Consider the following 26,981-nt stretch of genomic DNA (forward strand, 5'->3'; position numbering starts at 1 on the left):
CTCCTATAACTAGATTACACCATGTTTATAGCTGACGTGGAACCGCTGTAGGCCCGTATTGATGACGTTAGCCAGCTAGAACTAGTAGTGATGAACCACAGTTTTAGGAATATGTGGGGAGAGCCAAGCAGTGTGTCAGTTTGATACAATAGTCTGAAGTTTTGAGAAACAATCTTTTTTTTTTTATGTGAATCTCGGTGCAAAAAGACAGTAATTAGAGAAAATGGTTGTCATAACAACAATGTTTACTTGTTTACTTCCCCTGGTACATACAGTGGGTTTCGTACCTTAGAGAGGATGCTGTTTTAAAAGCTTTCCAGGAAGTAACCGTTCTGCTCTCTTGACCCATGCCTCCAACAGACAATTAGAGCTGTGTGAAAAAACGTCCCATCAAACAGTTGTTGGTTTTTACTTTAACTACCGACAAGACAATACTCCTCTGCATAATAATCCAGTGTTAATAGTGTGTGTGTGTGTTTATTGTTGCCCCAGGCATATCAAACACTTGTTATTATTAATATTACTCATTATGTTGGGAGGCAGGTAGCATAGTGGTTAGAGCGTTTAGCCAGGAACCAGAAGGTAGCTAGCTCGAATCCCTGAGCCGACACGTTGAAAAAAAGTTGTTGTGCCCTTGAGCAAGGCACTTAATCGTAATTGCTCCTGGGTCACTGTTGTTAATGGCAGACCCTGGCCGGGACCCCTCTTTCCGGGGATGTCTCAGAGGGTGTTAGAAAACACATTTCCATTTCACACATGCATATCATACACAATTGTACATGTGACAAACATGACAAATATAAACACCCATCAAATTATTATTATTATTATTCCCCAAGTAATTGTTTGCCCCCCTCTCTCTCTCTCCCTCTCTCTCTTTCTCCCTCTCTCCCCCTCTCTCTCTCCCCCTCTCCCTCTCTCCCCCCTCTCTCCCTCTCCCCTCTCTCTCCCTCTCTCCCTCTCTCCCCTCCTCTCTCCCTCTCTCCTCCCTCTCTCCTCCTCTCCCTCTCTCTCCCTCTCCCTCTCTCCTCTCTCCTCCCTCCCTCTCCTCTCTCTCCTCTCTCCTCCTCTCCTCCCTCTCCTCTCTCTCCCCATCTCCTCTCTCTTCCTCTCTCCCTCCTCCTCTCTCCCTCTCTCCCTCTCTCTCCCCTCTCCCTCTCTCCCTCTCTCCTCTCTCTCCCTCTCCCTCTCTCTCTCCCTCTCTCTCCCCTCTCCCTCTCTCCCCCTCTCCTCCCCTCTCTCTCCCCTCTCTCCTCCCTCTCTCCTCTCTCCTCTCCCCCTCTCTCTCCCCCTCTCCCTCTCTCTCTCTCCCCCTCCCCTCTCCCTCTCCCTCTCTCTCTCCTCTCTCTCTCTCCCCTCTCTCTCTCCTCTCTCTCCCTCTCTCTCTCTCTCTCCCCCTCTCCCTCCTCCCTCTCTCCCCCTCTCCCTCTCTCTCCCCCTCTCCCTCTCTCTCCCTCTCTCTCCCTCTCTCTCTCTCCTCTCTCTCCCCATCTCCCTCTCTCTCTCTCTCCTCTCTCTCCCTCTCTCTCTCTCTCCCCCTCTCCCTCTCCCTCTCTCCCCCTCTCCCTCTCGCTCTCTCTCCCCCTCTCCCTCTCTCTCTCTCCTCTCTCCCCCTCTCTCCTCTCCCTCTCTCCCCCTCTCCCTCCCTCTCTCTCTCTCTCCCTCTCTCTCCCCCCTCTCCCTCCTCTCTCTCCCTCCCTCCCTCCCTCCCTCTCTCTCTCTCTCTCTCTCTCTCTCTCTCTCTCTCTCTCTCTCTCTCTCCTCTCTCTCTCCCCTCTCTCCTCCTCCCTCTCTCTCCAGCTCTCCCCATGGTGAGGAACTGTGATGATCCCACTCTGGCCCCTCAAAGCAGGTCTATGGATGATGTTGAGGAGCTGGCTGCCAGCTATGAACGCAAACTCATAGAGGTGGGTACTACTGGCTGGCTCAGTCTTACCCTTACCAGTACTTAGGCATCTCTCATTCCAGAAAGTAGCTTTCTCCCTTATACCCTCATTCACTCCCTTTTATGGAGCTGATGGAGAGATCATGGATTTCTATGCATATGGCAGCAACTAGTTAGAGCTCAAATGTTTATTCTATTCTACTGAGCCATTTACTTTATGTTTGTCTTCTTATCTTTTGTTATTTCTCGTTGTTGCATTATCGAGAAGGAACCTGCAAGTCAGCATTTAGTTGGAAGGTGTTTACCATGTGTATCCTGTACATACGACTAATGCAACTTAAAACTATCTACCCAGTCATCACAGATCAGTGAAGGGGATTGCTGTCACCAATCCAGCCTGGTCAAATCACTGTGATCTTTTCAAGAAGGGATTTCTAAAGTATTCAAACAGCCATGGAGATTGTAGGCAGCTGATGCACAGTTCCAACTGTTTTTACACATGACGATGATGCAGTCACTCAGAGACAGAGCCAGGGAGTGGGTGGTTCTGGGAGTTCTTGGCATGCTGGTTAACTAATGACCAACCAACGGTGTGGCACTCTGTGCTGAGAGACAATGACATCAGCAAACCCCGGGAACACCGCCCGCCTCTATTTTAATGAGGTTGCAGTCAATTATTCATGTGTTTTAAATTTCTCTAATAAGAAATAATTCTGTTTGTGTTTGAGAAAACTGTCATTTCACTTATTTGTGCATTTATCTATGTCTTTTTTATTGTGCTTACTACTTAATGATGCGTTCATTTGCTTGCCTGTCAGTCTCAACAGGGCTTTCCTAAACATGTTTATGTTTATTGCCTGTTTATGTTCTCTCTGAAGTCATGGAAACATGCAGATGTTTAGACTACAGCAGTTTGGCTAGGACTGTTGGCTGTTGCTATTGACAATGGCTTTTACTGGTGGCCACAGTGAAATAGTTTGAACGTATAGGAAATTTGCTTTCATTAGGAATATGTAATAACCACATGTATAACCACAGTTCTTTATGAGCAAGTTCAGAGGTGTGATATGAGATAGTATAATATTGTAAGATAATTAATTATGGAATGTAGTATTCTTTTTGTGGAGGAGAGATGGATATGTGTTTGAGGGTGTTTGTTCTACAATGAGATTTGGGTGTTTGAGGGTCTGTGTGTGTTCTACAGTGAGGTGTGTGTGTGTTCTACAGTGAGGTGTGTGTGTCTGTGTGTGTTCTACAGTGAGGTGTGTGTGTGTGTTCTACAGTGAGGTGTGTGTGTCTGTGTGTGTTCTACAGTGAGGTGTGTGTGTGTTCTACAGTGAGGTGTGTGTGTGTTCTACAGTGAGGTGTGTGTGTCTGTGTGTGTTCTACAGTGAGGTGTGTGTGTGTGTGTGTGTTCTACAGTGAGGTGGTGTGTGTGTCTGTGTGTTCTACAGTGAGGTGTGTCTGTGTGTGTTCTACAGTGAGGTGTGTGTGTGTTCTACAGTGAGGTGTGTGTGTGTTCTACAGTGAGGTGTGTGTGTGTTCTACAGTGAGGTGTGTGTGTCTGTGTGTGTTCTACAGTGAGGTGTGTGTGTGTGTGTGTTCTACAGTGAGGTGTGTGTGTCTGTGTGTGTTCTACAGTGAGGTGTGTCTGTGTGTGTTCTACAGTGAGGTGTGTGTGTGTGTTCTACAGTGAGGTTTGTGTGTGTGTGTGTATATATAACAGTGAGATATGGGTCGGGGACTCCTGTGGGATCTCTGGATCTTCCTTTTGATCTGTTCTCTCATTAATTATCCAACAGCAGAAACACCACAGCAATTACTAACAGGCTTTGTTTCTGTTCAATTTAGAAAAGACTCACAATAATAGCAGCCTACGCCTGGAAACATGTTCCACTGTAGCCATTCCTATATTGATCTTAAAAATGGAAGAGATGGATGGACTAAATAATGCTCAACAAATTGACAATTTGTGTGTGGGTGTGCGTGCGCGTGCCTGTGTGTGTCCTTGCATGCGTGCCAATCTGAGTGGACAGCTTAGTCCTCTACCCGCCCCTCCTCCTTCCCCACCACCCGTCTCCCTGCTCATGTCACTTCCTGTTTGTGGAGACTGCTGGGTAAAGTGAGTCAGTGAGAGAACGACAGTGTGCACCCAGACACTGACACCAATCTCCCCCCTCTCTTTCCTCCATTCCTCCCTTGCTTTCACATTCATCCCCCTCTCTCATGCTACCGCTCTGAGGGAAAGCTAAGCCTGTGGTCTCCTCTTTCCACTTCTCTCTGTTCTCTCTCTTCAGACTCGTTTCACATCCAATTACTTGTGTTAGATAGCAGGTCAGCTATGGTGGCCGTTTCTGCTTAGGCTGGGACTTCTCTGTACAGGTTCCCAGCTCAGCACAGCGACTCTGCTCGCCTCACACTAACTGCTGCTCACCTCACACTACTGTCAGCCTAGGGAGAGAGAGAGAGGAAGGGAGAGAGGGAGGGGAGGAAGGGAGAGAGAGAGGGATGGAGGGAGGGAGAGAGAGAGAGGAAGGGAGAGAGGGGGGGAGAGAGGGAGGGGAGGAAGGGAGAGAGAGAGGGATGGATGGAGGGAGGGAGAGAGAGAGGGAGGGGAGGAAGAGAGAGAGAGGGAGGGGAGGAAGGGAGAGAGAGGGATGGAGGGAGGGAGAGAGGGAGGGAGGGGAGGAAGAGAGAGAGAGGGAGGGGAGGAAGGGAGAGAGAGGGATGGAGGGAGGGAGAGAGAGAGGGAGGGGAGGAAGGGAGAGAGAGGGATGGGAGGAAGGGAGAGAGAGGGATGGAGGGAGGGAGAGAGGGGGAGGGGAGGAAGAGAGAGAGAGGGAGGGGAGGAAGGGAGAGAGAGGGATGGAGGGAGGGAGAGAGAGAGGGAGGGGAGGAAGAGAGAGAGAGGGAGGGGAGGAAGGGAGAGAGAGGGATGGAGGGAGGGAGAGAGAGAGGGAGGGGAGGAAGAGAGAGAGAGGGAGGGGAGGAAGGGAGAGAGAGATAGGGAGGGAGGGAGGAAGGGAGAGGGAGGGAGGGAGGGAGGGAAGAGAGAGAGAGAGGGAGGGGAGGAAGGGAGATAGAGATGGAGGGGAGGGAGGGAGAGGGAGGGGAGGAAGGGAGAGGGAGAGAGAGGGAGTGGGGGAAGGGAGGGAGGGAGGGAGGGGAGGAAGAGAGAGAGAGAGAGGGAGGGGAGGGACAGAGAGAGAGAGAGAGGGGAGGAAGGGAGAGAGAGAGGGAGGGAAGGAAAGGAGAGAGAGAGGGAGGGAAGGAAGGGAGAGAGAGAGGGAGGGAGGGGAGGAAGAGAGAGGGAGGGAGAGAGAGGGAAGGAAAGGAGAGAGAGAGAGAGAGAGAGGGAGGGAGGGGAGGAAGAGGGAGAGAGAGAGGGAGGGGAGGAAGGGAGAGGGAGAGAGAGGGAGGGAGGGGAGGAAGAGAGAGATAGAGAGGGAGGGGAGGAAGGGAGGGAGGGGAGGAAGGGAGAGAGGGAGGGAGGGGAGGAAGGGAGAGAGCGAGGGAGGGGAGGAAGGGAGAGAGCGAGGGAGGGGAGGAAGGGAGAGAGCGAGGGAGGGAGGGAGAGAAGGAGGGAGGGGAGGGAAGGAAAGGAGAGAGAGAGGGAGGGAGGGAAGGAAGGGAGAGAGAGGGAGGGAAAGGAGAGAGAGAGAGGGAGGGAGGGGAAGAAGGGAGAGAGAGAGAGAGGGAGGGAAGGAAAGGAGAGAGAGAGGGAGGGAGGGGAAGAAGGAGAGAGAGAGAGGGATGGGAGGAAGAGGGAGAGAGAGAGAGAGAGAGGAAAGGAAAGGGGGAGAGAGAGAGAGGGAGGGAGGGGAAGAAGGGAGAGAGAGAGAGGGGGGAGGAAGGAGAGAGAGAGAGAGAGAGGGAAGGAAAGGAGAGAGAGAGGGATGGGAGGAAGGGAGAGAGAGAGGGATGGAGGGAGGGAGGGAGGGAGAGAGAGGGAGGGGGGAGGAAGAGAGAGAGAGGGAGGGGAGGAAGGGAGAGAGAGAGGGATGGAGGGAGGGAGGGAGGGAGGGGAGGAAGGAGAGAGAGAGAGGGAGGGAGGGAGGGAGGGTATGGGAGAAAGGGGGATGGAGGGAGAGAACTGCCATGATCACCTGCATCACAACAGGGCCATATAGAACTGTCATATGGCCCACAAATAGAGGCTGACAACTGATTTTACTGTTAAGTTAGTTTGTAGGTCCTGAATAACTTACCATAAACCAAAACTAACTGCTATCAATAAAATGCTTTGCTCTTTCAGAAAGTTTTAATGGAAAAGCTGAAATAGAAAATGGACAACTTTTCTAAATTGAAACCCAGTTAAACATTGAATGAATGAATGTGGTGACTTGGTCTTGTCTTCCCGACCAGCGCTGCATGGTGAGTAATGAGGTTGAAACCGCATGTGCACTGCTGGCCTGTTTAACTGAATTGGGAGCGTTTGCAAGTGGCTGTGACTGACTGAAATGACATATGCAAATCAGCAGGCGCGGCCGCAGAATAACAAACTGATTAGCTCCCTCTCACTGAGAATTAATTGGGTTCCTTCACGCTTCAAATTCATTTATTTTTTTAATGTCCTATTTGAAAGTTACAGCACAAATAAATAGAGGTGATGAATGGATTGAGTTTTCCAGAATGATCCGATGTTCCGTCAGTGAGTTCTGTTGTTCCGACTTGGTAGCTAGGAACCTTTCTGTTGTGCTGTTTAGTGTTCCTGTCACGCCCTGACCATAGAGAGCCCTCAGTTCTCTATGGTGTTTAGGTCAGAGTGTGACTAGGGGGGTGTTCTAGTCATTGATTTTCTATGTGGCTGGGTTGTATGGTTCCCTATTAGAGGCAGCTGGTAATCGTTGTCTCTAATTGGGGATCATATTTAGGAAGCCCTTTCTCCCACCTGCTCCGTGGGATATTGTTTTGTGTGTGTGTGTGTGTGTGTGTGTGTGTGTGTGTGTGTGTGTGTGTGTGTGTGTGTGTGTGTGTGTGTGTGTGTGTGTGTGTGTGTAGCACCACCACTGGTGTCACGTTTTCATTGTTGGTTTATTGTTTTTGTTTGACGTTTTCACCCTAATAAAGATGTGTAACTCTACACACGCTGCGCCTTGGTCCGTCTATCCCCACAGGGAGGCTGTCAAAGGTGATGCGGCACTGTTGGGCCTCGCTAGTGCTGTTGGTACTCCAAATGCCAGCTGAGTCGTGCGGGCACGTGTGAGGGTGCACATGCACACGCGTCTGTGTTTGTATGTCCGTGTTTGTACCTGTGTGTGTGTGTGTGTGTGCGTACCTGTGTTTGTGTGGGTGGGTGGGTGCGTACCTGTGTTTGTGTGGGTGGGTGGGGTGTGTACCTGTGTTTGTGTGGGTGGGTGGGTGTGTACCTGTGTTTGTGTGGGTGGGTGGGTGTGTGCGTACCTGTGTTTGTGTGGGTGTGTGTGCGTACCTGTGTTTGTGTGGGTGGGTGTGTGTGCGTACCTGTGTTTGTGTGGGTGGGTGTGTGTGCGTACCTGTGTTTGTGTGGGTGGGTGTGTGTGCGTACCTGTGTTTGTGTGGGTGGGTGGGTGTGCGTACCTGTGTTTGTGTGGGTGGGTGTGTGTGTGCGTACCTGTGTTTGTGTGGGTGGGTGGGTGTGTACCTGTGTTTGTGTGTGTGGGTGGGTGGGTGTGTACCTGTGTTTGTGTGGGTGGGTGGGTGTGTACCTGTGTTTGTGTGGGTGGGTGTGTGTGTGCGTACCTGTGTTTGTGTGGGTGGGTGGGTGCGTACCTGTGTTTGTGTGGGTGGGTGGGTGGGTGCGTACCTGTGTTTGTGTGGGTGGGTGGGTGGGTGCGTACCTGTGTTTGTGTGGGTGGGTGGGTGTGTACCTGTGTTTGTGTGGGTGGGTGGGTGCGTACCTGTGTTTGTGTGGGTGGGTGGGTGGGTGCGTACCTGTGTTTGTGTGGGTGGGTGGGTGGGTGCGTACCTGTGTTTGTGTGGGTGGGTGGGTGGGTGCGTACCTGTGTTTGTGTGGGTGGGTGGGTGCGTACCTGTGTTTGTGTGGGTGGGTGGGTGGGTGCGTACCTGTGTTTGTGTGGGTGGGTGGGTGCGTACCTGTGTTTGTGTGGGTGGGTGGGTGTGTACCTGTGTTTGTGTGGGTGGGTGGGTGCGTACCTGTGTTTGTGTGGGTGGGTGGGTGCGTACCTGTGTTTGTGTGGGTGGGTGGGTGCGTACCTGTGTTTGTGTGGGTGGGTGGGTGTGTACCTGTGTTTGTGTGGGTGGGTGGGTGCGTACCTGTGTTTGTGTGGGTGGGTGGGTGGGTGCGTACCTGTGTTTGTGTGGGTGGGTGGGTGGGTGTGTACCTGTGTTTGTGTGGGTGGGTGGGTGCGTACCTGTGTTTGTGTGGGTGGGTGGGTGGGTGTGTACCTGTGTTTGTGTGGGTGGGTGGGTGTGTACCTGTGTTTGTGTGGGTGGGTGGGTGCGTACCTGTGTTTGTGTGGGTGGGTGGGTGTGTACCTGTGTTTGTGTGGGTGGGTGGGTGCGTACCTGTGTTTGTGTGGGTGGGTGGGTGGGTGCATACCTGTGTTTGTGTGGGTGGGTGGGTGGGTGTGTACCTGTGTTTGTGTGGGTGGGTGGGTGGGTGCGTACCTGTGTTTGTGTGGGTGGGTGTGTGTGTGCGTACCTGTGTTTGTGTGGGTGGGTGGGTGCGTACCTGTGTTTGTGTGGGTGGGTGTGTGTGTGCGTACCTGTGTTTGTGTGGGTGGGTGGGTGCGTACCTGTGTTTGTGTGGGTGGGTGTGTGTGTACCTGTGTTTGTGTGGGTGGGTGGGTGTGCGTACCTGTGTTTGTGTGGGTGGGTGGGTGCGTACCTGTGTTTGTGTGGGTGGGTGTGTGTGTACCTGTGTTTGTGTGGGTGGGTGGGTGCGTACCTGTGTTTGTGTGGGTGGGTGTGTGTGTACCTGTGTTTGTGTGGGTGGGTGGGTGTGCGTACCTGTGTTTGTGTGGGTGGGTGGGTGCGTACCTGTGTTTGTGTGGGTGGGTGGGTGTGTACCTGTGTTTGTGTGGGTGGGTGGGTGCGTACCTGTGTTTGTGTGGGTGGGTGTGTGTGTACCTGTGTGTGGGTGGGTGGGTGGGTGCGTACCTGTGTTTGTGTGGGTGGGTGTGTGCGTACCTGTGTTTGTGTGGGTGGGTGGGTGCGTACCTGTGTTTGTGTGGGTGGGTGTGTGTGTGCGTACCTGTGTTTGTGTGGGTGGGTGGGTGCGTACCTGTGTTTGTGTGGGTGGGTGTGTGTGTACCTGTGTTTGTGTGGGTGGGTGGGTGTGCGTACCTGTGTTTGTGTGGGTGGGTGGGTGCGTACCTGTGTTTGTGTGGGTGGGTGTGTGTGTACCTGTGTTTGTGTGGGTGGGTGGGTGCGTACCTGTGTTTGTGTGGGTGGGTGTGTGTGTACCTGTGTTTGTGTGGGTGGGTGGGTGTGCGTACCTGTGTTTGTGTGGGTGGGTGGGTGCGTACCTGTGTTTGTGTGGGTGGGTGGGTGTGTACCTGTGTTTGTGTGGGTGGGTGTGTGCGTACCTGTGTTTGTGTGGGTGGGTGTGTTCGTACCTGTGTTTGTGTGGGTGGGTGTGTGCGTACCTGTGTTTGTGTGGGTGGGTGGGTGTGTGCGTACCTGTGTTTGTGTGGGTGGGTGGGTGTGTACCTGTGTTTGTGTGGGTGGGTGGGTGTGTACCTGTGTTTGTGTGGGTGGGTGTGTGCGTACCTGTGTTTGTGTGGGTGGGTGGGTGTGTACCTGTGTTTGTGTGGGTGGGTGGGTGTGTACCTGTGTTTGTGTGGGTGGGTGGGTGCGTACCTGTGTTTGTGTGGGTGGGTGGGTGTGTACCTGTGTTTGTGTGGGTGGGTGGGTGCGTACCTGTGTTTGTGTGGGTGGGTGGGTGCGTTCACATCGTTCAACACGCCCGTTGTCTCTCCCAGTCTCTGTAGAGTTAGACAACTTCAAGGAAGCTGCAGGTTAACTCCTGAGATGGGGAAGTTGAATGTTGAGTGCATTTCAAAGCAGAAGCAGTGGAAGCAGGAGTGTTTTGATGGGGCTGCCTTCAAAGATGTCAAGTTCTGCATTTTAATGTCCAAATCTCTCTACCTGATCCTGAGGTCACTGTATTTGAATTCATTCATCTGAAGTCTGGAAAGTTAAAAACAACTGTATTTATTAATAGTGACCTAGAAACCTCGGTGAATGTTGAAATGTTAGCAAACTGAGATAATTATATCCAAGCTGGAAAACTATGACAAAGGAAAACTTTGTTTCCTCACCTCTCCCAGATGCCATGTTGAGGTTATTTTTCAACTTTGTGCTATAAGATAATAATTGTCTTCATTATTCCTTGCTTTTTAACTACTATAATTATATCTCTCCCTCATAATAACAGACAAAGAGCTTTCTTAAAATAACCATTCTTAAACTAGCCTGGTACTGAAGGGAATTCCTTGGTAGTTTTCAAAAAAACCAACAACCAGGCTAAAACATTCTGTCTCACTTTCAAATGAGACTCTATGATGTCTTATTTGAACCCAGTGTGTTTAATATACTCTGTGTATTAGGGTCAGTGACGTCTACAGACATGTCAAAAATGACATCATTTACCGATCATACCCAGACGTCCCTGTCCTCAATCTACCCTGACACCTGATGTCCCCAGACAAATGAATGCATGTCACAGCTATCTGGCTGTCTCTGTTTGTGACATGCTGGTGGCAGAAACCTATCACCCTGTCCAGGTCTGTTAATGACACTGACAGCTGATGTCATGAGCAGCCTGGACTCAACCACCCTGTGTGTGTGTGTGTGTGTGCACATCCGATTAGCTGATTGGCCAAACTGTCAATCTTACGGTTCCACTGTGCATCATTGTTGACTTGTTCTTGGGGTCTGTTGTTTCAGTTCATATACAGCTGCAAGGATCATGTGTGTGTTCCAAACTGTAACTAACCCTGTGTGTATTTCTGTGTGTGTGTTTATACCAGGTGGCTGAAATGCATGGCGAGCTGATAGAGTTCAATGAGCGTCTGTACCGTTCTCTGATGGCCAAGGACCACCTCATCAACCAAATGAAACAGGAACTCATTGATCTCAGAGGACCAGTGAGTTACCCTCTACACAGACACATTGGCTGCATACACACACCAATGGGAGATTGCCGGCCACTCGGTAACAAATCAACAACCCCAGGCTACCTCTTATCCCAGAGCTCCAGCCATCATCTGCTGGCCGAAGCTTTGGCCGCACACTGGCTGGCTGACCAGGCAAGCTGTATGTGTGGTTCTCTGGTCCCTGGGGCTGGAGCAGGAGGGGAGTAGAGGAGATGTGGCCCCCTCTATCCCAGCCCTGTGGTCCTGTCTCTGGGGTGTAAGAGCCCTACTTCATCCTCTCTACACCAGACCATTTTGTTCTATTAATAGACAGTCCACACATTGAAAATGAAAGACAAAAGGCTGTTGAAACACACACACACACACATAAACACAGCCCCCGCCACACACACACACACACACACACAAAGAATTACCCCTGCATGTATCCCTGGGCTGTGGGGGGATTTGAGGAGAAGACAGATTATAGGAATGGATCCCTTACAGCTGAGTGTCCATCTCTACCGCTCCCTCCTATCCAGGGATTAACAACAACAAGAGGCCCTATGGTGTCACGCACTACACTATGAGTTCCAATTGTTTTTCAGTGTGTACAGGACGTTGATGTGAGAGTGGTGGTGATGATACAGTAATGTCACAGTGCTCTGCTCCACTGGTCACACAGAAAGACGCCCTCTCCCTCAGGATCTACCCAACCCTGCTGCTCAGACACAGAGGGTTGTGTAAAGTAGAAATGGATGAAAGGTAGCTGACATAGTAACGCAGTGACATTTTGTATAAACAGTGACATTTTGCTCTCTCTTGTCTCTCTCTCTCTCGCTCCATCTTCCTCTCCTTACTTTTGAATAAAGGTTCCTGGTGACCTGAGCCAGACTTCTGACGACCCCAGCCTATCAGATTTTGAGACGTAAGCACCTTCTATCTCCCCATATCTACATCTACAATATATCTCTTATCACATGAGCAGTGTCTGTCTATCTCTACTATAAACAGTGCTTTCGGAAAGTATTCAGACTCCAATCGGAGAGCCTTGTTCAGAGAGGTGACCAAGAACATGATGGGCACTCTGACAGCGCTCTAGAGTTCCTCTCTGGATGTGCGAGAACCTTACAGAAGGACGAGTGGCCAGACAGAAACCACTCCTCAGTAAAAGGCACATGACAGCCCATTTGGAGTTTGACAAAAGGCACCTAAAGACTCTCAGACCATGAGAAACAAGTCTGATGAAACCTAGATTTTAACTCTTTGGCCTGAATGCCAAGCGTCACGTCTGGAGGAAATCTGGCACCATCCCTACGGTGAAGCATGGTGGTGGCAGCATCATGCTGTGGGGATGTATTTCAGCAGCAGGGACTGGGAGACTAGTCAGGATCGAGGCAATAATGAACAGAGAAAAGTACAGAGAGATTCTTGATGAAAACCTGCTCCAGAACGCTCAGGACCTCTGACTGGGGCGAAGGTTCACCTTCAAACAGAACAATGACCCTAAGCACACAGCCAAGACAACGCAGGAGTGGCTTCGGGACAAATCTCTGAATGTCCTTGATGTCCCAGCCAGAGCCCAGACTTGAAGCCTTTCAAAACATCTCTGGAGAGACCTCCTCTGGAGAGAATCTGCAGAGAAGAATGGGAGAAACTCCCCAAATACTGGTGTGCCAAGCTTGTAGCGTCATACCCAAGAAGACTCTAGGCTGTAATCACTGCCAAAAGTGCTTAAACAAAGTACTGAGTAAAGGGTCTGAATACTTATGTAAATGTAATATTTCAGTTAGAGTGAGAATGACAGTCTTTAAAATCAGGGGAGGACAAGCCCAGCCCTGTAGATCCCCAGTCATAAGACACTAAACCATTTTCATGGTAAGCTATATACTCTGTATATTGTAAACATACATTACTGTGTACACTGAGTGTACAAAATATTTTCCCTGATATAGACTGACCAGGTGAATCCAGGTGGAAGCTATGATCCCTTATTGATGTCACTTGTTAAATCCATTTCAATCAGTGTAGGTGAAGGGGAGGAGACATGTTGAAGACAGATTTTTAAGCATTGAGACATGGATTGTGTGTGTGCCATTCAGAGGGTGAGTGGGCAGAACAAAAGATTTAAGTGCTTTTGAATGGGGTATTAGGTGCCAGGTGTACCGGTTTGAGTGTCAAGAACTGCAACGCTGCTGGGTTTTCCACACTCAACAGGTTCCTGTGTGCATCTTTTTAGCTTTGCTTTTTAGTCGTTCACTTTTTTTCCGTTATTTTGTTTTTTTGTCTTGTTTCTTGTAAATAGTTCAGCTTTTATTTTCATTGTTTTTATTAGTTATTTTCCTGTGAAGCACATTGCATGTCTGAAATGTGCTGTATAAATAAAGCTTGATTTGATTTGAATGTCCACCAACCAAAGGACATCCAGCCAACTTGACATGACCGTGGGATGCATTGGAGTCAACATGGGCCCGTATCCCTGTGGAACGCTTTCGACACCTTGTAGAGTCCATTCCTCCAAGAATTGAGGCTGTTCTGAGGGCAAAAGGGGGTACAGAAGGTGTTCCTAGTGTTTTGTACATGCAGTGTATATACAGGTGTTGTCCTAACTGCCAGTAGAACCTGGCTAGTACTTTATGATAACTACTTTATTGAGGTAAAAGGTAGTTAAAATGTGCAACTGTGACATGTGGCTGTCTCACCCAGCTATCTTAAGATGGAATGCACAAACTCTAAGGCGCTCTGGATAAGAGCATCCGCTAATGACTAAAATGTAGAAATGTTTAAAAAATATATATTTGTAAATGGCTATTTGTAAAGAAAGCCTGTTGACACTAGCTCTTCTGGTCCAGGGATGACCCCTGTCGTCTCATTAGGATAGGTTTAAAACAGAGTTGAACCAAGGTGGTCACCCACTTGACCAGTTTCCTCATGTCCTCGTTAGCGCCGGTGAAAAGAGAACACTGCAACCTTTGTGAGGGAGGAGGGAGGGAGGCTGTGTCACTGTGCTGTTTAAATCAGTTATGTCTCTTATTAAACACAGAGAACAGGGGTAGAGGACTAGAGGGCTGTAAACACCTGACTATTACTGGGTGCCTGAATGGCAGCCTATTGCCTATATAGTCCACCACCTTCAACCAGTACCCATAGGGCTCTGGTCAAAAGTAGTGTACTATATAGGGATAGTGTGCGATTTTGAACACACCCTGGGTGTCTGAAACACTGTGTTCCAGCAAGATGGTAGTAATATCCTCTGGTGGGAGGTATAGTGAGGAGCAGAGGTCAAACCACATACAGGTTCACATTTTATCTCCCTTTGGGTTCTTTCCATTTCCTTAATGAAAGGTCTCCTCCTGGAGTTTTTATGTAGGTAGCCATTTTTTCATGGTTTTAATACTCTCTTTGCCTGACGACTCATCCTGAATTGAATTCCGCTGCTCTGTCGATTTCCCCATGCATTCATCGTGGAGAAGTATCGCTAGTGGCCGTGGTGTTTGGCCGGAGTGGTATGGATGGGTAGCCTGGCAAATATCGTAGTGGTTCTGATTTCTGCTTCCTGACAACGTGATCTTCATATAAGCGTAGTCGTAGTGAATTCTTGAATCTATTGAAGACCCTCTCTTTAATGTCGTAGTATATTTTATGAATGACATCTTTCCTGCGATGAATACTACAGTATCTATAACCCTTGTAACCCGTGTATTCCTCTCCCGCAGGGCTCACCGTGCTCTCATCAATGTCTGGATTCCCTCTGTGTTTCTGCAAGGACGTGCTTCTAACGCCTACCATGTGTACCAGGTAACACCAGATCCTAGTCTAATAAACAGGTCAAGACATCCTTATTTCTGGTATCACATTTTTGTGTTTGGTTGTTGAATGGAGTAACTAGTAAAGACTAAGACCCAGCATATGCCCTGGCCTCGATAACTGCTTTTTATTGTACCTAGCACGTTGACTAGGCGTGAAACCTCAGGTCTCTCACTGTGTCGCCTTCCTTCCTGTTCTCCCTTGAGGGGGTATGTGTCACTGCCCTGCTCGGTTCCACTCTCCTCTGTCAGGATGAGGAGCCACAGTGTAGCGAGGTGAAACCAGAAATGATGGGACACGACAGGTGACACAACCTCAGCGGAGAGATAGTCGAGCGTGATTGGCTGGCTCCCGGACTGAACTATGTACAAGTCTGCTCTTGTATATCTGCCACTGCAGTGTGGTGCGAAGACATAACACGCACGCCTGGACAGAATAGTAGAGGCCTGGGCAGTGCCTCCAGATGTTAACCCTGATAAGTAGTGACAGGAGGCTGGTATTGGAAAGTAAAAGGTTATGGCTGATAAGACATCAATGATCCGATTGGTACAGAAAGGAATCAGAGGTCATTCAAGGTTTTGCTGGGAAGTTCAGTTGACGGATTTAGCATTGCACTTCTATATTCTAGTTAAATGGTTACGTAAATATTTTTCATTGATTTAATGACACCTGTTTTTACTCGCACTTTGAAACTATTGCTTAGTCTAGCCTCAGACAATGGCTGTATCCTGTATAGGCTTTTGTGCCTTTGTGGTGTGTTCTCAGGGGTCTATTTGTCTTCTAGATCCCTACGGAAACATTACTATTGTTCTTAATAGACTAGATAGATGAGAACGGTTTGCCATTGTTGGCTGTGTGTGAAAGGCACTTTGTATCTTCCTCTCCAAGGCTTAAAAACAGACGTGATGGGTCACTCATGCTAAAACATTGGAGCTGTATGCGGGGTATATGAGAATAGGTATTTCTCATACAGAAGGTGCATACACCTGTTCTTAAATAGCATTTGAAAGAGAGACTACTGGGATTATAGAAATTGAGTTCTAGAATGTGTTAAAAAAATGTAATGTTCCCATTTCCAACCAGCCAACCAGGTGACAGCAACCCTCGGCCATTCATTCCAAACATCCTGTTCCTGTACTGTTCCAATAACAGCAGGGCCTAAAAACCAGCACCACCCAGCAGAACACAACATCAGAATCACACAGCTCCGTTTCACTCTCTGCTGAACTGAAAATGATGAAGAGGGGAGAGAAGATAAATAGAGAGAGAAAAGTGAGAGAGAAATGGGAGCCAGAGAAGCGTGGCATTCTTCTCTGCCACTAGATTACAGGGCATTTATTGAGCAGGCAAATTGCTTGTTCTCCATTCTGTCTTTGCCTTTCTCAAAAGCCACTTTTCTTCTCCGTTTAAAATGACTCAATGTAGACAGAACAAGGCCTGGGATGCCCATAGAGAGAGGGAGGTTGTGACGGTTCTCACTATTATCACTCCTGTTTTGTTCTCCCCAGATGAGCTCTCCGTCTCTCCCCTACTCTCTCCCTCTCTCCCCCCTCCTTTCATGAGACTATAACGGCAGTTGGAAATTATTGTTGCACTCTCATACGATACCAACAAGAAGTTATTATAGAAATGTGTCGTGGAAAAAATAAGAAAAATGGCTTTTCTCTTCTCCCTCAGAGTAACAAGTAAAATAATAACAGAACTGAAGAGCCCTTCATTTGCCAGGTGGAGATGACGGATGCACTTTGGCATGTTGTGGTGATAACATTCCTTCCCTCCAAACGTCTCTTGACAGAACCAACATATCAAATCCACTTACATTCCCAGCGTAGCTAAAATAAATATATATATCTTCTAGAGTAGACTAATTGCTTAAAGGAAAGTAAAAGCAATGTTATGAATCATGGGAAAACTCTTTGCTTAGTTGAGCACACACACTGTACACAGATTTATTTGACCTCTTGTGTGCTGATGCCAAGTGAAGCCCTGTACTCAAGATGAGCCCCGGCACACAGAATGTACTGTTTAAAAAAAAAAAAAATTTAAATGAGTGATTCCCTTTGATCAGTAAAAAGAAACTGAGCCAATTGCTTCCACACAGTCAGGCCTGCTGAAAACTTTCCCATATTTTTACAACACTAATGAGATTTGATAACTGCTTCTCTCTCTCTCTCTCTCTCTCTCTCTCTCTCTCGCTCGCTCTCTCATTTTCAATTCCAAATATTCCGGGATACCTGAGACTACTGTAGTTTCTCAGAGGAAAGCTGAGTGTGTGTGAGGGTGATTTGAAAGCGAGTCACAGACACACTAATCGAGCATTCAATAGGCATTATATAAGCTACCTTTGGCTTCCTGTTGGAGCCAAGCCCTTGAACATGCACATACTCGAAATAGAAATCAGCTATAACAATGAATAATTGAGTCGTCCTCGTTGACATGCTTCCAACGTGTGCTGTTCCCATCACATAGATCCCATAGGTCCCATTCCCCAGAGGTGCACTGTGGGAAAAGTGCTAATGATGATAATCTCTATATTGCATGCAGTTGACTTCACAACGCGCTGAGAGGATTCATACAATGGAGTGGTGGACAGTTTACGTAGTTCAGTGCAAACTCTTTGTGTATGTGCGTGTTTCTTTTGCAAAAGCCTGAGACTGCATCTCATTGGCTTCTTTGCCTATGCAAATGAGGGATATCATATCCATAAGTAGACCAGAGCCCATTATTAATCTGATTCCTAATTGAGATGATGATCAAGACTGTAAAGATGATGGTAAATGGGGGCCCTTGATTATAGTTGTTTGTGGTGAATGTTGATTACTATGATGATCGTTGTTTTTAGTTGCATCGATTCGTCATAAATTGGATCTCCACTGTAAAAGACAAAGATCGCTTTAGTTAGATTTCCATCTTCAGAAGAGCATGTTAGGCCAGTCAGAGAACTGACAACACGTTGTACGATCTGCAAATATATTTGGAAGGAAATAACCATCAATATACAAAGATAATAACGGCAATTCAGAGAAGATGATGTTAAGGCTGGAAGGTGACAGGAAATTGCCCAACTTTCTCTCTTGGTAATTTAAATCAGAATTGCAGCGGCTCTAGATTGCAGAGCCTTGCTAGGCTGTTTGATCTTTGTCTTGTGAGGGGCTAGTAGTGGAATCTCCAATGCCGTACCTCAGAGTCCGAGTCAAATCAAGCCATTCATTTACTATAGTTCCTGGAAACACTATGGGGCTGTGTCTCTAACCTCCACGTCTCCCATCTAATTCTCTCTCTTTCTCTCTCGTTTAATCCGTTTTCTCATTCCCTCGCTTTGCCACTTCCTGCCATACTCATTAGAGCAATGCTACGAACCCGACTTGTGACTTATTCATTCAGGAGAGAGAGAGGGTGGGGGAGAGGATAAGATGGAAGAAAGAGAGAGAGAGGGTGGGAGAGAGAGAGTAAGACAAAAGTGAGTGAGTATCAGTATTTTCACTGGCGTTTGAAGGCAAAGTTGTCCCTGGCACAAGAGTGACAGTGTTCATCCAGTGACAGCATTCATCTATCTGTCTATCATCACATAGCTCCTTGTTTTATCAGAGCTTGTAACAAAACGCTGTAATCCATCTATGAATGTTATGACAACGAGAAGGTTGTACAGTTTGAATGCAGAATGGCTGATGTTATGCAGAAATTAGCTTGGTAGCTCGGAATGAGCTTGGTTGATTGTAGGCTGCATGTGATGAGGATGCATAGTCAAGTCAAGGTGATCCTAGCTTTCTCCTGCTGCTCTTGAACAAACTATGTGCTGTAATCATAAAACTGTTTACCATTATGGTAGATTTACCTCAGGTTCTTCCAGAGGTAAACATATTCAAGTACTTAATCTGTACCACTGATAATAAACAACAACATGTTGCTCTCCAATCATTAGTCAACAACATCACTGTTCATTTAGCGACCTCCAAATCCTCTTCTCTGGATGGAAAGGAGAAATGTGAGGTACATTGTAGGAGTGGCTTTTACAAGTGACCTTCCTAGTGTTTTAGAAGTTCACAGCCCAATCATAAACAATCCTTCGCTTCCTGGGGAGAGCAGGAGTGTGTGGCGGGGTGAGATGGACTTTAGTGCACAGATAAACATCTCACATTTTATCGGTCTACCTGGAGTATTAATACATGGGTGATGTAGTTCTCAGTGTTCTGTAACTCTGTTAATGTTCCAGAACTCAAACTTCAAGGGTATAATTTGATACCCTTGAAGACCCTTGCTGCCCTCAACTTTGAAGGGTATATGACTGAGAACTTAATTTGGCTAGTGAATATTGATGTCTACAAATGATGCGACAAAAGTAATCCATACTAATCTACTCACATCATATGTCAAAGTATTTGAGTTGTACTTCTAATCTTGCAAAAACAAAATGTCTGTCTGTCTGTCTGTCTGTGCGTGCGTGCGTGCGTACAACCTTCTCTCCCATCAGTTGTGTAAAGCAGGATTTGTGTAGGCATGTTCGATCTCGTTAAGGTCAAGTCTGGCTCGTAGGTCAGAGTATTGTACATGTACCAAGGATGTAATTTAGAGTTATGTGTCAACTACATTTATGTGTTGTACGCATGAAGATGAAATATTTATCCACTCCAGAGAGCCAGAGGTTAGAGCGTGCACTAATGACGGTGTGTGTGTGTAGCTAACTGCTTTGTCACTCATGATGTTACAGCAGGCCTCACAGTGATTTTATGTTTGAATAGTATGTATATTAATGAATCACAAACCAGTGGGTCATTTTGCAAACTCATTCAGCAGGATGACTAGATAGATTATGGTTTGAGAATGATGAGAGATGATACTATGTTCACATTTAAAAAATGTCTATTGCTAGTAGAGGTTGACCGATTATGACTTTTAAATGCCGATATCGATTATTGGAGGACAAAAAAGCAGATGCCGATTTTTAAAATGTATTTGTAATAATGACAATTACAACAATACTGAATGAACACTTATTCTAACTTAAAATAATACATCAATAAAATCAATTTAGTCTCAAATAAATAATGAAACATGTTCAATTTGGTTTAAATAATGCAAAAACAAAGTGTTGGAGAAGAAAGTAAAAGTGCAATATGTGCCATGTAAGAAAGCTACAGTTTAAGTTCCTTGCTCAGAACATGAGAAAGCTATGATGAAAGCTGGTATGAAAGCTGGTGGTTCCTTTTAACATGAGTCTTCAATATTCCCAGGTAAGAAGCTTTAGGTTGTAGTTATTATAGGGCTCTCTATACCATTTGTATTTCATATACCTTTGACTATTGGATGTTCTTATGGGCATTTTAGTATTGCCAGTTTAACAGTATAGCTTCCGTCCCTCTCCTCGCCTGGGCTCGAACCAGGAACACATCGACAATAGCCACCCTTGAAGCAGCGTTGCCCATGCAGAGCAAGGGGAATAACTACTCCAAGTCTCAGAGCGAGTGACGATTTGAAATGCTATTAGCGCGCACCCCGCTAACTAGCTAGCCATTTCACATCGGTTACATGAGCATAATCTCAGGAGTTGATAGACTTGAAGTCATAAACAGCAGAGCTGCTGGCAAAACGCACTAAAGTGCTGTTTTAATGAATGCTTACGAGCCTGCTGGTGCCTACCATCGCTCAGTCAGACTGCTCTATCAAATCATAGACTTAATTATAACATAATAACACACAGAAATGCGAGGTCATTAATATGGTCGAATCCGGAAACTATCATCTCGAAAACAAGACTTTATTCTTTCAGTGAAATACAGAACCGTTCCGTATTTTATCTAACGGGTGGCATCCATTAGTCTAAATATTGCTGTTACATTGCACAACCTTCAATGTTATGTCATAATTATGTAAAATTCTGGCAAATTAGTTCGCAATGAGCCAGGCGGCCCAAACTGTTGCATATACCCTGACTCTGCGTGCAATGAACGCAAGAGAAGTGACACAATTTCACCTGGTTAATATTGCCTGCTAACCTGGATTTCTTTTAGCTAATAATGCAGGTTTAAAAATATATACTTCTGCGTGTTGATTTTTAAAAAGGCATTGATGTTTATGGTTAGGTACACATTGGAGGAATGACAGTCCTTTTTTGCGAATGCGCACCGCATCGATTATATGCAACACAGGACACGCTAGATAAACTAGTAATATCATCAACCATGTGTAGTTATACCTAGTGATTATGATTGATTAAGTTTAATGCTAGCTAGCAACTTACCTTGGCTTCTTACTGCATTCGCGTAACAGGCCGGCTCCTCGTGAGGCAGGTGGACTAGTTAACCGTAAGTCTGCCAGATTGAATCCCTGAGCTGACAAGGTAAACATCTGTCATTCTGCCCCTGAACAAGGCAGTTAACCCACCGTTCCTAGGCCGTTATTGAACATAAGAATGTGTTCTTAACTGACTTGCCTACTTAAATAAAGATTAAATAAATAAAAATAAATAAAATCTGCAAAATCGGCGTCCAAAATTACCGATTTCCGATTGTTATGAAAACTTGAAATCGGCCCTAATTAAATCGGCCATTCCAATTAATCGGTTGACCTCTAATTGCTGGTATTATTAGTCACCTCTGTTATTATGATGATTGTGGTAAGGATACTAGTTCATGGCAAGAGGCTATTTTACTTACACAGATTCAATGACACTGGGAAGGGTATCGCTTCCTCCCTCCAACACACACACACACAGAGAGAGTGTACAGCTGATAAATCTTCTGCTGAATATTTTTAATGGAAAATTTCTCTCCTTATACGCTCTTATCACTCCTCCTTTTCTGTAGTCCTCCAAATGGATTATATTTTCTGCCTAATTTGGCAAATGTTGTGTCCCAGAGTGGACAGAGAAATAAAGAGCGAGAGATGGAGGGTAGGAACGAGGGAGGGATGACATAAGCACTACTGTTCCGCTGCATGTACTCTGCTTCACTATATCGCTGTCTCACACAGCCCTGAACAAACTGTGGTGCTTCAAAATCACCTTTTATTGTCATTTGCACAAGTACAGTGAAATGCCTTTCTGGCCAGCTCTTTCCCAACAATGCAGTAATAAATATCAGCAGTAAACATATTATACTATAAAATAAAGTAAAGTAGAACAGAAACATAGGAGAAATAGAACATGAGTACCATATTTAAAATGTGTGGTGGGGTTAGAGGGGTAAGGTGACTTGGCATCAGGATGTATGATAAACAGTGTAGCTGCAGCGTGATGCGTGACGCACATGATGATTGTGTGTCCGTTATTTAAAGGGAGAGATCAAGCTGATCCTAACTGTTTCAGGCTGATTTCCATTTTGCCCTGTTTATCAAAAGTGTTGGAAAAACATGTCAATAATCAACTGACTGGCTGGTTTCCGCTCAGGTTATGTCACTGCGACCTTAAATGTCCTAAATGATGTCATCACTGCCCTTGATTCTAAGCAATGTTGTGCTGCTATTTTTATTGACTTGGCCTAAGCTTTTGATACGGTAGACCATTCCATTCTTGTGGTTCGTCTAAGGAGAATTGGTGTATCTGATGGGTCTTTGACCTGGTTTGCTAACTACCTCAAAGAGTGCAGTGTATAAAGTCAGAACATCTGCTGTCTCAGCCACAGCCTGTCATCCAGAGTGTACCCCACGGCTTGAGCCTAGGCCTCACGCTCTTCTCAATTTACATCAACAACACAGCTCAGGCAGTAGGAAGCTCTCTCATCCATTTATATGCAGATGATACAGTCTGGCCCCTCCCCGGATGTTGTGCTAAATGCTCTACAACAAAGCTTTCTTAGTGTCCAACAAGCTTTCTCTTCCCCTAACTTTGTTCTGAATACCTCTAAATTAAAGGACATGTAGTTCGGTAAGAAGAATGCCCCCTACCTCTGAGGGTTTATAGCTTGAGGTAGTCACCTCATACAAGTACTTGGGACGATGGCTAGACAGTACACTGTCCTTCTCTCAGCACATATCTAAGGTTAAATCTAGACTTGGTTTCCTTTATCATAATCGCTCCTCTTTCACCCCAGGACCATCCTACCCATGCTAGTTTACTCGACGCAAGACCCACTGGTTGATGCTTATTTATAAAAACCCTCTTAGGCCTCACTCCCCCCTACCCCCTATCTGAGATATCTACTGCAGCCCTCATCCTTCACGTACAACACCCGTTCTGCCAGTCACGTTCTGTTAAAGGTCTGTTCAGTTCGCTGCGACTGGAACGATCCGCAATATTTTGTTGTTGTTGAGCTGGACAGTTTCATCTCCATGTCTTCATTTAAAGACTCCATTATGGACACTCTTACTGACAGTTGTGGCTGCTTCACGTGATGTATTGTAGTCTCTACCGTCTTGACCTTTGTGCCGTTGTCTGTGCCCAATAATGTTTGTACCCTGTTTGTGCTGCTACCATGTCGTGTTGCTACTGTGTTGTTGTCATGTGTTGCTGCCATGCTGTGTTGTTGTCTTAGGTCTCTCTTTATGTGGTGTTATGGTGTCTCTTGTCATAATGTGTTTTGTCCTACTTTTTTCCCCTTTTAAACCCAGCTCCCGTCTCAGCAGGAGGCTTTTTGCCTCTTCTTGGTAGGATGCCATTGTAAAAGGATTTTGTTCTTAATTGACTTGCCTAGTTAAATAAAGGTGAAATTTAAAAAAAATGGTTTGCAAGTGTGCGTGTGTAGAGTCAGTAGGAATGTGTGTTAGCAATGTAAGTGTGTGTGTGTGTAGGAGTCTGTGTGAGTGATTGTGTGGAGTCCTCTACATAGTCAGTGCAAAAATCAAAATAACTTTGCATTAGTCTAGATTAATGATCAAGGTTGTTTTTCACATTCATATTTCATATCTCCATATTATCCTTCTCTCTGGGCTTTGTTGTAACTTCATGTTTACTTTCATGGCTGAGGCTCAAGTATAACAGGCCACTGTTACTACGGGCCAACTACTGTAGGTGACCTGACCAGGAAAAGTCTGGCACCTAGAAGTTCGAGGCAGGTGATGAATATAGCTGAATCTCCTTTAAATCAAGGACAAGATCATATGAGCAATATAACTTATAATACAGCCTTCTTTCAAAGTGGCTTAGCTGGAGAACAGAATGTTCCAAATATCATTTATTTCTATGGTTTCAATGCTATTGTTAGAGATGAGCACACAAACCGTACAACATCGGTCCACCTAATAGTGCTTCTAATTTAACTCATTATGGTGAAACTAACATCCCCACTGCCTGGGCGTCCTGATCCTTTGTCTGCCATTTTGTGCGGTCTGTACGGTAGTTGCGGTGTTTTCCCATTATGAGGTGAGCGGGAGTCCTGATCCTTTGTCTGCCATTTTGTGCCGTCTGTACGGTAGTTGCAGCGTTTTCCCATTATGAGGTGAGCAAGAGGGCTCTTAGTGGTTTCCTCAGAAGATGGAAGAGGTGAGCCCAGTGCTTTTACCACAGCTGGTAACCTACAATTACCCTGCCTGTCAGAAGAGTGTCGGCTATGCTATCAGACCAGACCGTATCTCATAGTTACGTACTTCAGAGCGAGAGAGAGAGGGAACTGGGTGGCTAGACAAAAGTACAAACGGACATGATGTAGCAAATGTACTAGATAATCCAATAGATATATAAACAATAGATGAGCTGGCTGAAGAATATATTACACATTACACAGATGGGACCAGGCTACAAGAGTAAAGGGTGTGCTTCTAACACTGTGGCTGATTGAAGTATAAAATGAGTCATACTGTGCATGTTGTTCATCTACATGTTGTTCAGAGAGGTTTTTTGGGCATGTCTCTCAAGATTTTGCAAACCATTTACATTATTGAATGAAAAGTGCTAATTTTCAGATTGCCCAGAATCATCTCATCATGGGTGTCTGCTTAAGTGAGCGAAGCACCTCGGATCCCCTCTAAAACGTCTGTCTGCCTGCCTGCCTGCCTGCTTGCTTGCCTACCTCCCTGCCTGCCTGCCTACCTCCCTGCCTGCCTGCGCTCCTTTCAATGAACTGATCTGTCTCTGTCTGTCTGTCTTTGCCTCCCTCCTTTTGATGAACTGATCTGTCTCTGTCTGTCTTTGTCTCCCTCCTTTTGATGAACTGATCTGTCTCTGTCTGTCTGTCTGACTTTGTCTCCCTCCTTTTGATGAACTGATCTGTCTGTCTTTGCCTCCCTCCCTTTGATGAACTGATCTGTCTGTCTTTGCCTCCCTCCCTTTGATGAACTGATCTGTCTCTGTCAGGCAGTGCAATAATGAGCAGTTGTAAATGCCACTGTTGTTGTTGTAAATGACAGACTGGGAGAGGAAATGCTATCTGGCTGTTGATGAATCACTCGCTGCTCCTTTCAATAGCCTTGTTAGTCTACAATAATACATGAACTGCCTGTTCAGGCTATATCAAAGAGATGGTGAGAACACAAGTAAAATAGTGCTAACTTGCAGTTATCTATCTTCTTGTGTTGAAGGGTAAAGCTTTGAATTTGATTTGACCCCCTACATTTATGTTGTTTTAATGCTTCTCTTCTCTGTACCAGGGGCTCTGTACTGGGGCCTGCAACCATTGAAGACAATTGAGCTGAGAAAATGGATTTATTTTGACTGAAAGATTAGTCAACAATATTCTAGAAAGTTTCAGAAACACTGTTTAAATGTATTTTTACTCTCCATATATACAACAACAAAAAACATGTCACCATAATTTGTACACAATTTTATAACAGTTTGAAATTCATTCATGACCATGTATTTTGTGAATTGTAAGCTTGTTACTTTCGCTGTACAAAAAACTCTGACTAGTTCAAATATAACATAATCAGAATAGAATAGTTTGGACCTGACCCAGAGCTAGCTGAGCCTAGGCCACGGATGTGTCACATTTGATGATCTTTCTATTGAATACAAAGAGATGTTTTTTTTAATGCAGAACGTAAGTGTTGGATTTTCGCAAATATTTTTGTGAAAGATTATGAAATAATTCATTTGCTATTACTGAGGAGGAAACAATAGCTGCTCTGTGGATGATGTTGCCTTAAATGCGTATGGTAATGAGCAAGCCCAACGTGGATGTCTGTGTGTGTATAGTGTGTCTGTATATGTGTGATTGCACATGTGTGTGTGTGTATACAGTGATCCTGTGCATGTATGAATGCCAATCAAATCACACTTTATTTGCCACATGCGCTGAATACTTGCTGAACAAGTGAAATACTTACTTACCAGCCCTTAACCAACAGTACGTTTCAAGAAGAAGAAAATATTTACCAAGTAGACTGAAATAAAAAGGAACACAACAAGAATAACGAGGCCATATACAGGGGGCACCGGTACCGAGTCAGTGTGCAGGGGTACAGGCTAGTTGAGGTAATCTGTACATGTAAGTGGGGGCAAAGTGGCTATGCATAGATAATAAAAAAACAGCGAGTAGCAGCAGTGTACAAGAGGGAGGTCACGTGTCAATGTAAATTGTCCGGTGGCGATTTTTATGAATTGTTCATCAGTCTAATGGCTTGGGGGTAGAAGCTGTTGAGGAGCCTTTTGGTCCTAGACTTGGCGCTCCGGTACCTGCTTGCTGTGCGGTAGCAGAGAAAACAGTCTATAACTTGGGTGACTGGAGTCTTTGACAATGTTATGGGCTTTCCTCTGACACCGCCTATTATATAGGTCCTGGATGGCAGGAAACTTGGCCCCAGTGATGTACTGGGCCGTACACACTACCCTCTGTAGCGCCTTACTGTCGGATGCAGAGCAGTTGCCATACCAGGCGGTGATGCAACCGGTCAGGATGCTCTCGATGGTGCAGCTGTAGAACCTTTTGAGGATGTGGGGGCCAATACCAAATCTTTTCAGTCTCCTGAGGGGGAATAGGTATTGTCATGCCCTCTTCACAACTGTCTTGGTGTGTTTGGAACATGATAGTTTGTTGGTGATGTGGACACCAAGGACTTGAAACTCTCGACCCGCTCCACTTTGCATGTGCATGAATACAGTGCGTGTGTGTGTGTATGAGTGAGAGAGAATACATTGTGTTTTTGTGTTGTGTGTGTGCGCACACACGACTACTGTGTGTGAGTGTGCCAGGGGGCAGTTTTCCAAGAGTACTGGTCTTATTGTGCGGTGTGAGGACTTTAATGTTGGCGCAGGTTGGCCAGCCCTCCCCAGGGCCTCAGTGTCCACCCATTTGCCCTGTTTCATCCTAACGCTTTGATCACAGACACGAACACACATA

At 46.3% G+C, this 26,981-nt stretch overlaps 1 protein-coding gene across 1 annotated transcript in view; it reads left to right on the forward strand.

Moving 5' to 3' along the window:
• Window positions 1-26,981, forward strand: part of snx29 (sorting nexin 29) — a gene marked incomplete in the record, with an annotated part of 137,083 nt that overhangs the window by 93,495 nt on the left and 16,607 nt on the right. Inside the window, 3 exon segments of the mRNA XM_042306124.1 lie at window positions 10,862-10,977; window positions 11,838-11,893; window positions 14,682-14,763. Coding sequence (XP_042162058.1) covers window positions 10,862-10,977; window positions 11,838-11,893; window positions 14,682-14,763 — 254 coding nt within the window.

Source organism: Oncorhynchus tshawytscha, linkage group LG25 (assembly GCF_018296145.1).
Source record: "Oncorhynchus tshawytscha isolate Ot180627B linkage group LG25, Otsh_v2.0, whole genome shotgun sequence".
NCBI lineage: Eukaryota > Metazoa > Chordata > Actinopteri > Salmoniformes > Salmonidae > Oncorhynchus > Oncorhynchus tshawytscha.